We start from the raw sequence: 12442 nt of genomic DNA, 5'->3' as shown, positions 1-12442 counted from the left end.
TATGTACTATTTGTGTGAGTTCATAGGGAAAGATAGGGAAGGAGCTGGGGAGTATCATAAGGGTGGAAGTAAATCAGTACTCTTAATAAGGAACAGGATTGTCTTTAGGAATTTGTACTGATCATCTGCACAATTTTGGTTTTCTAAGTCTTTGCTGAAAGATGCCTGACATATTTGAAGATGAAATTTATTGTTGGTTACATTGAACTCAACTTACTTGTCTTGCTGCTTCTTCCCAGCCCGTGACTGAAGAGTTACTCAAGCAACAAAAGCTGGATTCAGATGAGACCATTATAACTCAGCAGTCTGTATCTGATTCCCACTTGGCTGAGCTCCAGGAAAAAATCCAGCAAATGGAGGCCACCAACAAAGTATGATCAATCAGTCCAAGCCCTTGGAGATCACAGGGTTTCCTGAGGTTGTGACAGGCTCTAGCTGAGGTTCTTAACCTCTCTGAGTAAGATTCAGGAGATGAATACTGTGTATTTCTCTTCCTCTAAGGAATATTTGATTAAAAGTGTAGTTCTTTCCTTTTATCTCTCATCAGGATTTTAGCCTTCTCTGCACAGATCAGAATTTTGGCCTTTTAGATCTGTAATTAAAACTTGAATGTAGTCTAACTGTATAAGGCACCAAGAAAGGAGGTTTGTGCTTTTGATTTTAGCTTAACTTCTTACCTCTGTAGAGTCCAAGGAATCTAACGTTTGTTTAGAAGAAAATTTTAGCAGTGCCCACAATTTGAATGCTGAGCTTCTGGCTTGGTACCCTTACCTCACAATGAATATTAAGTACAGTTCAGTAAGTTAATCTTAACCTGATTTATTGCTATATTATATAAATAATGTGTTTTTTTCCTCCTTCTGGCTTGGTGTAGCTTTGTAGTGTTCCGTCCTGTCCTAGATAGCAGAGCTCTTGGTCTTTGTGTAAAGGATCTACAGTGAATGGTACCTGGGTGGCTTAATCATTAAGCATCTGACTCTTGATTTCAGCTCAGGTCATGATCTCAAGGTTGTTCGATCGAGCCCCTCATTGGGCTCTGAGCTGGGCAGTAGACTGCTTAAGACTCTCTCCCTGCTGCTATGCTCTGCATTCTGTGTGTGTGCTTGCTCACTCTCATTCTGTCTCTCAAAAAAAAAAAGAGAGAGAATCCCCCAGTGACTCATGTGGACAAGTACCCAGTACAACTACCCATCACAAAGAAAGCACAGTACATGAGAATTGAAGCAATTGAATATTGAAGGAAATATTTCATATTTCCTGCTACTTTGTCTTAATGAACGACTTAGGGCTTTAAAGGTTACTACGCCTGGGAAAAAAATTAAGGCAATGTTCTCTAGGAAATCCTTTAAACCTAGATTTGAGGAAGGACTTACTGGTTGCATTTGAAGGTAAAAGAAATTGACCTGTTTTTCTTTGCTGAATTCAGATTCTTCAAGAGAAACTGAATGAAATGAGCTGTGAGCTAAAGTCTGCTCAGGAGTCATCTCAGAAGCAAGATGGTACAATTCAAAGCCTCAAGGAAACTCTGAAAAGTAGGGAAAATGAGGTAAATATTTGGCAGTCAGGAACCCGTGAGGAAATTATTTGCTCTATCAAAGTAGACACATATTCTGTATTTTGTAGAAACAGATCATCAGACTAACAGATGTTAGTGTAGAGAAACTGTAGTGTAATCTAAATCAGTGTTTCTAAAATCTGTACAGGTGAGATAGTGGAATTTATTTTTAGTTTACTAACATGTTCAGTACTCCCTGTCTCATTTTCAGACCGAGGAGTTGTACCAGGTGATTGAAGGTCAAAATGACACAATGGCAAAGCTTCGAGAAATGCTACACCAAAGCCAGCTTGGACAACTTCATGTATTTGAGGGTCACATAGGACAGGAGGTGAGATTCTGGTTGAGGAAGTGCCATGCTTTTCAGACACAGTCTTGATTTTGTTGGTCTTCTCAGCTGCTCAGTGCTTGCTGTCCTCTTGATTAATTTTTACTTTTTTTTTTTTTTTTTTTCCCAGAACTCACAGGGTACTTCCCCAGCTCAGCAACAGATGGCTCTGCTTGATCTTCAGAGTGGTTTGTTCTACAGCCAGCTTGAGATTCAGAAACTCCAGAGGTTGGTACGTCAAAAAGAACGCCAACTGGCTGATGCCAAACGATGTGTCCAATTTGTAGAGGCTGCAGCCCATGAAAGAGAACAGCAGAAAGAGGCATCTTGGAAACATAATCAGGTAAATCAGCAATCATTTTGTGACCAAAAATGCTAACTTTGCCCTGATAATAACTTTGTATCAGGACAGTTTGTGTTGAATCCTTGAGTCATTTTGCTTAATCTAAGTAATTCAGTTCAACATTTATTGCCCTCATACCAGATGCCAGATATTGGGCTGTGTTCTGGAAATACAAGAGTGAATATCATAAGCTCTTTCCTGTTAAGCTACTTGTAGTTTAGTATGAAATAGTCACATAAACAGAATTTTCATGTGGCAAATACCAAAATGAGTTAAAGGAGTTCTGTGTGGGTCCTATAGGAATATATAGGAGGGGCTGAGGAAGGGAGTTAGGGAGAGCTTCATGAAGGAGGAGCCATCTGGGGTTATTCTTGAAGTGTGAGTAAAGATTACCAAGACAGAATAATGGTAAGCAACAACCAAGCTCAGAGGAATGGCATGTACAGTTAGCCACATCTTTAAAAAATAATCATTATTATTATTAAGTGGTTCCTTTATCTTGCTAGAGTATATGCTGTCGATTTTCTTTTTAAGGATTTAAAAGGGGCAGCCCAGGTGGCTCAGCGGTTTAGCGCTGCCTTCGGCCCAGGGTGTGATCCTGGAGACCTGGGATCGAGTACTGCATCAGGCTCCCTGCATGGAGCCTGCTTCTCCCACTTCCTGTGTCTCTGCCTCTCTCTCTCTCTGTGTCTCTCATGAATAAATGGATAGAATCTTTAAAAAAAAAAAAAAAAAGATTTAAAAGGATGATAGAAATACTCTGTCCTTGAGCTTATTCAGGTTTCCAGTGGGACAGAGTTCTGCTGAGTAGTTAGAGCTATCATTTTAAAACTAGAAAGTATTAGACTACTAATATGAAATTTACATCTTACCGCCATTCACAGTTGCCACAGCTTCCTGTATCCTATTTGATTCATGTATAATATATATTTTTTAAGATTTTTTTTAAAGCTTTTATTTATTCACTCATGACAGAGAGAGAGAGAGAGAGGCAGAGAGAGAAGCAGGCTCCATGCAGGGAGCCCGACGTGGGACTTGATCCTGGGTCTCCAGGATCACACCCCAGGCCGAAGGCGGCACTAAACTGCTGGGCCACTGGGGCTGCCCATATTTTATTTATTTATTCATGAGAGGCAGATACATAGGCAGAGGGAGAAACAGGCTCCCTCTGGTGAACCTGATGTGGGACTCGATCCCAGAACCCTGAGCCAAAGGCAGCCGCTCAACCACTGAGCCCCCCGGGTGCCCCTGATTCATGTATAATATTTCTACAGTAATTTTAAGAATGGCACTTTTCTGCTACTTTAGTTTTATTCTATATGTCTTGAAAGTTTTAAGGACTCCCTATCTACTAACCAGGTGAAAATTTTAGATTGTTTGAAAAAGGGAATCTGTTTAATTCAGGAATTACGGAAAGCCTTGCAGCAGCTCCAAGGAGAATTACAGAGTAAGAGCCAACAGCTTCGTACCCTGGAGACTGAAAAATGTAATGAGATCAGAGCCCATGAGCAACACATTCAACACCTAAACCATAGTCTGAGCCACAAAGAGCAGCTGCTTCAGGTGAGTCTACATAATGGTTTTAACTAAAACTGGGCTCGCAGAGCTCTGAAAGTTCCATTCATGTAATTTCAGGATATTAGTCCACTTGTGTTGAGTACCTGTTACATGTAGAGAACTGAGAGGTGGGAACCAGGAGGGTACAAAATAAATAGAAAGTACAATTCACGAACCACAATACTAATCAGCATATGTACAAAATAATAAATATAGATCCGAAAGATTTAAGCAATAAATATTCAGCAAATTAAACATGTCTGTGAACCAGATACTATGCTAGATGCTGGGAAGACAGAAGATACAGCCACTGCTCTCAATCTAGTAGGTGAAGACATCTGTATAGGAATTTCCAGTTACTTAAGTGATAAAATGAACATCAGGGAAAATAGGAAACACTGAAGATGACTGTATTTACTTCTACCACTTGCTCTAAGCTTTAGTCCCATTGAATCCCTTATGTTCTGCTGAACGTACAGTTTTTTCCTCATGTGCATGTATTGTGTATACATTTTTTCTCTGATAGAAATACCCATACCACCTCTTCATTGGGGAAACTCCCAGTTCTTTAAGATTTAGAGTAAATGTAACCCCTTTGGGAGATCTTTAGTGACACCTTCAGGCAGGTTTAGACCATGCATCTTGTGGTCCCCCAGTGGCTGGCTACACAGACATAGCCGTATATGCATGATGTATATATAAATTCATATATGCACACACACATATACACATGTGTACAGTAATTAACAATTTGTATGTCTGTTATGTCTGCTAACCTGTGTTTTCCTGGAGAGTGATCACATTTTGTTTTTTATCCTGAATAACAAATTGCTTGGCAGAGTGTAGGAATTCAATGCATATTAGATAAATGAATAAAAGGAAATATTTTTTGGTCTTGTTAGGAATTTCGGGAGCTCCTGCAGTATCGAGATAAGTCAGACAAAACCCTTGAAGCAAATGAAATGTTGCTTGAGAAACTTCGGCAGCGAATACAAGACCGAGATGTTGCTTTGGAGGTATGTACCTTGATTTTGTTTATGGCACTATGGATTATTCTGTTCACATAGGTACTTAAAAATATGTGTACACTTAATTTACTGCTTTTAGAGTTGGTCTTCCCTTCCTTTATATTTTCATTGTATACATGTGATCACAATAGTGAATCCTCAGGAGCTTTAGGATCCTTACTTTCCTTGCAGCGGGCTATAGATGAAAAGTTCTCCGCCCTGGAAGAGAAAGAAAAAGAACTGCGTCAATTTCATCTTGCTGTGCGAGAGCGTGATCATGACTTAGAGAGATTGCGTGCTATTCTCTCCTCTAATGAAGCTACCATGCAGGTAAGAGCACAACCTGTCTTGAGATCCTTTTCCCACTTAGATTCTATACCTGAAGTATCAACCCCTTTCCCTCATTATCTGAAAACCAAGATATTTGCTTTATGAGAAAAAAAATACAAAAACAACAAAAATAGCCATCATTATAGATTAGGAAGTAAGAAGTGTTAGTACTTCTGCTGTGGACTTTGTAGGGGGAAGCAGTGAATATGGATTTTCAGACATCCTTCTGATTTGTTTCTAATCCTTGTCAACATCTATATACTTTTACATGAGCATTGCCAGCATACAACTGTTACAATGTTGTTTTCTCATTAATGCTATATACATATCCTTGTATAGCCACAGAACACTTGATTATTAGTATTTACTCTGGCTATTTTCGCATATATGTTGTAGAGCTTATATATTTAACCATCTGCCACTTCTGAAAGAAGTCCTTCGCTTCCTCTATAGCATAGTCTGCCTCCTCAAAAATACTTCATTTATCATATACATTACATTTATTCTCTAAACAAATTAGCTGAGAGTTTCTAAAACCAAAGAAAAGATTAGTACGGTACTGTTAGATTAGATAATAAGTTTTCTTCTTTTGCAAAAAATTGATAATTTAGGAGATAAAGACGGATCAAGTCTTATTTATCCTGTGGAGTGTGGGATGGTCCTTTGACTTATTTTTGCTTTCTTTTACTATAGAGTATGGAGAGTCTCCTGAGGGCCAAAGGCCTAGAAGTAGAGCAGTTATCGGCTACCTGTCAAAACCTCCAGTGGCTGAAAGAAGAAAAGGAAACCAAATTTAGCCATTGGCAGAAGGAACAAGAAAGTATCATTCAGCAGTTACAGACATCTCTGCATGACAGGAACAAAGAAGTGGAGGCAAGACTTTAGTTAATTAAAGCCAATTGGTTTGGTGATTACATAATCTCAGTCTTGGATTGGGACTCTTTATGTCTGGGAGGCCAGTGCCCCAAGTCTCAAATTCCATCCTGTGCCTGAGCAAGTCATTGGCTTTCACTGAGACTTTTTTCCTCCACCTTCAACTCAAGGTGATAATTATCTTTCTCAAATAAGTCATGTGAGAATTAGAACTAAAACACGCACCTATAATATGATAGCTAACTTTTATTAGTGATGGTGCTCATGCTTTTAGGCACTGCTGTAATTGCTTAAAGAATCCTAACTGATTGAATGCAACAAGTCTATGAGGTATGTATTATTATCCTCCTTTTACAGACAAGGAAACAGACTTCTAAAATGAAGGAACTTGTCCAAAGTAGCATAGTTCTTAAGTGGCAGAACGAGGAAGCAGTCCAGGCAATGTGGTTCCACAGTTTTAACCACCAGTACTACCTCTAAGTATAGAAGTAGGAACTTTGTCACCATGGTAATCAGTATAGTGTTCATTCTTTTTCAGCTTATCATTTTATGTTTCCCCTATAAAAGTTATACTGGGGAGAAAATAAATAAATGGACTGAATGTCCATTTATTTTCATCTAGTATTAATTATTACATACCCTGAGCAAGCATATGTAATATTTTACCTAGAAAGGGCAAGGGCATACTTGAGAAAACAACATGTAAGTGGCCATTATAAATATTTTTCTTTATTGTTAGTGTTCGTTCATTGAGCGTGTTTTTACAGTCTTCTGTGTACCAGATCTGTGCTAGATCTGGGGAAACAAAAGTAAATAAAACATGGTACTTATTCTCCAAAATCCCAAAGATCTTTCTTCTATAACAGATTCTTATTAAACCTCTTGATAAGTAGCAGAGGGACTTCTTTCCTCCAAAACTTACACTGTCCCTTCCATTTCAGGATCTGAGTGCCACCTTGTTCTGTAAGCTCGGACCTGGGCAGAGTGAGGTAGCAGAAGAGCTGTGCCAGCGCCTACAGCGAAAGGAAAGGATGCTACAGGAACTGCTAACCGATCGAAACAAACAAGCAGTGGAACATGAAATAGAGATTCAAGGCCTGCTTCAGTCTATGAGCACCAGGGAGCAGGAGAGCCAAGTAAGGACTAACACACAGACCAGAGGGTGTCAAGTGCATTTATAGTCAGTCTGAATAGGGAGCATTTGAACCTTGTAGCATGTGTGTGTCTGTGTGTGTGATTTCACAGTATGTCGTTTTAAGGTTTCTTCCTTAAATCTGTTACCTAGACGACAGTTTTACATCCATCAGCAGAGCATGCAATATTTTTAGAGCACTTTGCATTGAGAAGGGTGCCTAAACAATACACATGCCCATTAACTGCATTATGTACATTTTTTTCCTTAGTATTCTGATAATTTTGAAAGAAGGGAATATAGGGTTCATGAGTATTTGGATTTTTGATTCTTAATTATCAAGACTTGAGTGATAGTTTCTATTTCTAGGCAAGGTATGGGAAAATGTACACTTGACATATTTTTTCTTAATTCCTATAAAATCTGAATTATCTTTTTTTAAAAAAAAAAATTTATTTATTTGAGAGAGAGAAGGAGCAGGGGGAGGGGAGAAGCACACTCCTGGCTGAGCAGGGAGCCTGATAACGGGCTCAATCCCAGGACCTTGGGATTATGACTTGAGTTGAAGGCAGACACTTAACCAACTGAGCTACCCAGGTGGCCCTAAAATCTGAATTACCTTAATAGGAAAAAGGATTGTGTTCTTTTCAAAGGCTGTGATGACAATCTTATAGTAATATGGGATATATTAATCTTACAATACTGGTACACAGGTATTTCAACAGTCAGCTCTTTTTTTTTTTTTTTTTTAAAGATTTTATCTATTTATTTAAAAGAGAGAGAGTGTGAGCATGACTTGGAGGGAGAAGCAGACTTCCCACTGAGTAGGAACGACCCCCTTCCCCCTTCCAATGCAGGGCTTGATCCTAGGATTGTGACCCAAGCTGAAGGCATATGTTTAACGGACTGAGCTACCCAAGCTCCCATCAAAAATCAATTTTTAATTTATCCTCATTCCCAGATATCTTACTCCTCAAGGCTAGAGATGTGTGCTGCATTTCAGGGTCCAGTTACTCAGAATCCCCCCAGCCAGTTTTGGGGAGGACTAGATTCTCAGCATTTGCCTTTATTATTTGACCATAATATTCTCTAATGCTTCCTTATATCATGGTATGGTTACAGCCCTCTTTTCTAATCCTCAGGCCCACTGAAGTGAATATACATTTCCTTAGAAACATGTTGCCATGAGCTGTAGAAATTGCTTCTAGAATAGACCTCACAAAATCACTGAATTATTTGTCTTTGGAAGGAGGCTAACAAAAGTCTTTTCGATGAGTGTTCTTCTTAACCCCTTTGTAACTTGAAGTAACTAGTTTATTTCACCTAGAAATATTACACACTGCTGATAGTGGAAGCCACTGAAATTACAAAAAGATTGTTTTAACTCAAGAAAGAGAGCAATGGCTGCATTCTTCTAGATCTGCTTTTAAAATTTTACATCAGGAGAAATTCCCCTGGATAGCTTTTTAAAAACAGATTCCCAGGCTTGCTCCTGGGACAGAAATTAGGAGGTATAGGTAGATTCAAGAATTTGAATTTCTTACAAGCTTTCTTCTACAGATTTTTATTCAGGCAAATTAACAATGTACTGTTACCTCTAAAATGGCTGTGTCCAGATCCCTAAAGATCCCAAATTTTACTTACAAATAATGTAAGGTTACTCTTTTATTTCCCTTAGAAATTATGACAAGAGCTTAGCTTCTCATTAAAACAGTAGTCATTGTCCTCAGAAACAATTGGTACTGATAACAGCTAATACAGTTCTGATTCATCATCTTTTACTCCCAGTAATTTTAGTCTTAGTTTATTATTTCCAGATTTTCTGATTAAATGCAGGCTTTCTGTGTGGTAGTGGTCACAAATAATGTTCTAGATCTTTTCCTTATTATGCCATCACTTGCCTTAGAAAACTGGGATTTGAAATTAAATAAATGGAGTTTGGTGGTTTTGAGGTTCAGATTTTCTGGATTGTCTGGTCTGATAAAAAAATGTCTCCATGTAACTGATATATTTAATAAATATATATTGAAGGCCTACTATGTGCTAGACACTGTTCTGGATGCTTGTGATTCAGCACCAAAGAAAACATCATAGAACCTGCCCTTAGGAAACTTATATCTAGTTGATAGACAATGAGCATAAATTAAATGACAGTAAGTGTATTGTAAAAAAAAACTTAGCAGGATAAGGAGAGTTGGGAGTAGAGAAAAGGTTGCTGTTTTAGATAAGATATGCAGAGGAGGCCATTCCGATGAGGTATCATTAGGAAAAGATACGAAGGAATAAACCAAACAAATGTTTGGGTGAAGAACATCCAGGCCAGAGGCACAGGTGTCTGCATAAAGGACATCTGCTCTCCCACAAGGTGGAATCTCCGTATCTTGGTCTGGAAGAGTTCTGGCAGGGCCAACTTCATATTGTTTTATCTGTAATAGATATGTTACACTCCGTTTTTCCAGTGTTCTTCCTTTGAGAAACTTTCTTTCCACTCCTCAGCTATTTTTCCCCGTAAACTGAAAGTAAGGAAACTATTTTGGTGGAGCCCACTGGCTTTTCATAAACCGTTCACTTTTTTTTTTTTTTTAAACCGTTGACTTTTAACGAATAACTTCAGAACACAAATTTTGTTTTATTAGAGTGTCTTCCTAAAAGTATGTTTGATTTCCTTACTAGGCCGCTGCAGGGAAGATGGTGCAAGCCCTTATGGAAAGAAATTCAGAACTACAGGCCCTGCGCCAGTATTTAGGAGGTAAAGACTTCATGGTTTCCCAAGCACTCATCTCTAACCAACCCACAGAAGTCACCTCCAACAGCCCTCGTCTTGGAGAGCAGACTGATCAAGTAAGAATTATATGCTTGTGTAGTTGTTCATGCCAACTGCCTTTTCTCTTTATGTGTGAGGTATATGTCTGATGATTTTAATACCAAATTGTATGAGAACATGCCAGGTCCTTGTCATTGTGATCATGGTTCCTGCACCTTTCTAAATCCCCTGACTCTTCCAATTTTTAGGGTTCAGTGCATATACCCTCCAAAGATGATAGCATTTCCCTGACTGCCAAAGGGGATACCAGTATACCCAGGTCCTCATTAGGTAAGTATCAAATTTAATTTCACTAAGGAACCTTTTGTCTTTTCTTTCTGTAACTCTGTTAACAGGTTTGGCCAAGAATCTCCCTTTTCCTACCTTAATGGAAAAAATAAGTTTAGATTTCCCTGAAAGGCTGAAGACATGTCTATTCTAAAAAGAACTGCTCCAGGGATCCCTGGGTGGCGCAGCGGTTTGGTGCCTGCCTTTGGCCCAGGGCGTGATCCTGGAGACCCAGGATCAAATCCCACATCGGGCTCCCTGCATGGAGCCTGCTTCTCCCTCTGCCTATGTCTCTGCCTATGTCTCTGCCTCTCTCTCTCTGTGTGACTATCATGAATAAATAAATAAAATCTTTAAAAAAAAAAAGAAAGAAAAGAAAAGAAAAGGAAAGAAAGGAAAGAAAGAAAGAACTGCCCTTATCTTATATCTTACGTTGAATTGAGACTGTTGTTCTGGGTATACAGTTTGGTCCCCCAAAATTGCCTCCCAATTATTCTTTCCAGGTAGCTTTGCAGAGGCTCAGAAATGCAGGAGGTAGTGTTTCCAAACCTACACAACAGGACCATGGGGCTGACACCTCCTGGGTATCTTTCAAGCAGGCCAGGGCTACTCACGGTAACTTGATGTAATCTGCATTACAGTGTTGAGAGGGGGAGGCAGTGTACTGGGCAGGATCATAGCCATCTAAGAGATGGTTGTATGCTTTGAACTCCCTAAAAACAAACTCTCTACTATACATAGTAGAAGCAAAACTTAAATGAGTCCTGGGGATTATTAAAGTCTCTGAATTTCACAGAGCAAAAGTTTGAGATCTAGGGTAGCATTAAGGAAGAGATATACCCAGTGAGTTCTAGAAATGAAGCTCACCATCAATGAAGTGGTGATTATAGTACTATATAAGAAAGGTAGTGGACTTGGAGAATTAATTTATAATTTGTTAATGATATTAAGAATGTAAAGGGGTACCTGGGTGGCTTAGTTGGTTAAACAGCTGACTAGATTTCAGCTCAGGTCTTGATCTTGGGCGGTCATGAGTTCAAGCCCTGTGTTGGGCTCCATAGTACCTACTTAAAAAAATAAAATAAAATAAAATAAACCTTTGTGTCAGTGTTATAGTGTAAGGTATTCTGGAATTCCATAGATAAGTCATGCAAGTAGTTATTTTTTAGTAGGAAAACTGTCTCAGTCAAAGAGTAAAGAATGCTGGATTTGTTTAATTTACTTCCTGTGCACCTCTTTTCAGAAAGTATCTTTCTGCAATTTTTTATTTTGCAAATTTCAATCTTCTAGAAAAGTAAAAATAATGGTGAATACTCATATACACTTTTTTCCATATACACTTTTATTAAGATTCACCACCTATTATTTTGCCACATTTGCATTATGTCTTTACATGTACACACACACACGTTTTTTTCTAAGCCATTTAAAAATTACTTAGATATCATGACACTTCATTTCTAAATACTTCATTATGTATTTCCTAAAAGCAAGGCCATTCTCATACATAACTAATTCTCATATTCAGGAAATTTATCCTTGGTATAGTCCTGACACCTAATGTACAGTCATATCCAGAGTTCCTGTTGTCCCAGAAATGTTCCCGATGGCTGTGTCTCCCCCTCCAAGACCATAAATGCATTTAGTTGTCATGTCTCATTAGTCTCCTTTAGCCTAGAATAGTTTTCTAGCCTTTTTTGTGTTTTTTGACATTGGCATTTTTTTTTTAAGATTTTATTTATTTATTCATGAGAGAGACAGAGAGAGACAGGCAGATACATAGGCAGAGAGAGAAGCAGGCTTCATGCAGGGAGCCTGATGTGGGACTTGATCCGGGGTCTCCAGGATCACGCCCTGGGCTGAAGGCAAACACTCAACCCCTCGAGCCACCCAGGTATCACAGCATTGGCATTTTTGAAAACTCTGGGCCAGCTAATGGCCCTCAATCTGGCTCTGATTGTTCCTCATGATTCAATTCAAGTTAAACATTTTTGGCAAGGATACTAAAAGGTGGGACTTCTGGGTGGCTCAGCGGTTGAGTGTCTGCCTTTGGCTCAGGGCATGATCCTGGAGACCCCGGACCGAGTCCCACATCGGGCTTGCTGCATGGAGCCTGCTTCTCCCTCTATGTCTCTCATGAATAAATAAATAAAATCTTTAAAAGGATACTAAAGGGTGAGGTCTTTCTGAGTGCACTATGGCAGGGGAGTACGTGATGGCGGTTTG

General features: G+C 39.0%; 1 protein-coding gene across 26 annotated transcripts in view; it reads left to right on the top strand.

Moving 5' to 3' along the window:
* PDE4DIP (phosphodiesterase 4D interacting protein) overlaps window positions 1–12442 on the top strand; it is a 221081-nt gene that overhangs the window by 145926 nt on the left and 62713 nt on the right. For 23 of the 26 annotated variants that reach the window (XR_013348904.1, XM_077842601.1, XM_077842609.1 and 20 more), the window contains 11 exons: window positions 240–371; window positions 1427–1546; window positions 1767–1886; window positions 2014–2226; window positions 3631–3789; window positions 4686–4799; window positions 4983–5120; window positions 5814–5993; window positions 6935–7129; window positions 9799–9966; window positions 10138–10219. Coding sequence is in view for 25 of the 26 variants with exons in the window: in XM_077842601.1 (XP_077698727.1) it covers window positions 240–371; window positions 1427–1546; window positions 1767–1886; window positions 2014–2226; window positions 3631–3789; window positions 4686–4799; window positions 4983–5120; window positions 5814–5993; window positions 6935–7129; window positions 9799–9966; window positions 10138–10219 (1621 nt within the window). In the remaining variant the exon portion in view is untranslated. The remainder of the gene's footprint in view (window positions 1–239; window positions 372–1426; window positions 1547–1766; window positions 1887–2013; window positions 2227–3630; window positions 3790–4685; window positions 4800–4982; window positions 5121–5813; window positions 5994–6934; window positions 7130–9798; window positions 9967–10137; window positions 10220–12442) is intronic. The other 3 variants (XM_077842606.1, XM_077842604.1, XM_077842613.1) reach the window with 1 other exon arrangement.

Source organism: Canis aureus, chromosome 12, assembly GCF_053574225.1.
Source record: "Canis aureus isolate CA01 chromosome 12, VMU_Caureus_v.1.0, whole genome shotgun sequence".
NCBI classification, from domain to species: domain Eukaryota; kingdom Metazoa; phylum Chordata; class Mammalia; order Carnivora; family Canidae; genus Canis; species Canis aureus.
This window is presented reverse-complemented; position numbering and strand designations above follow the sequence as displayed.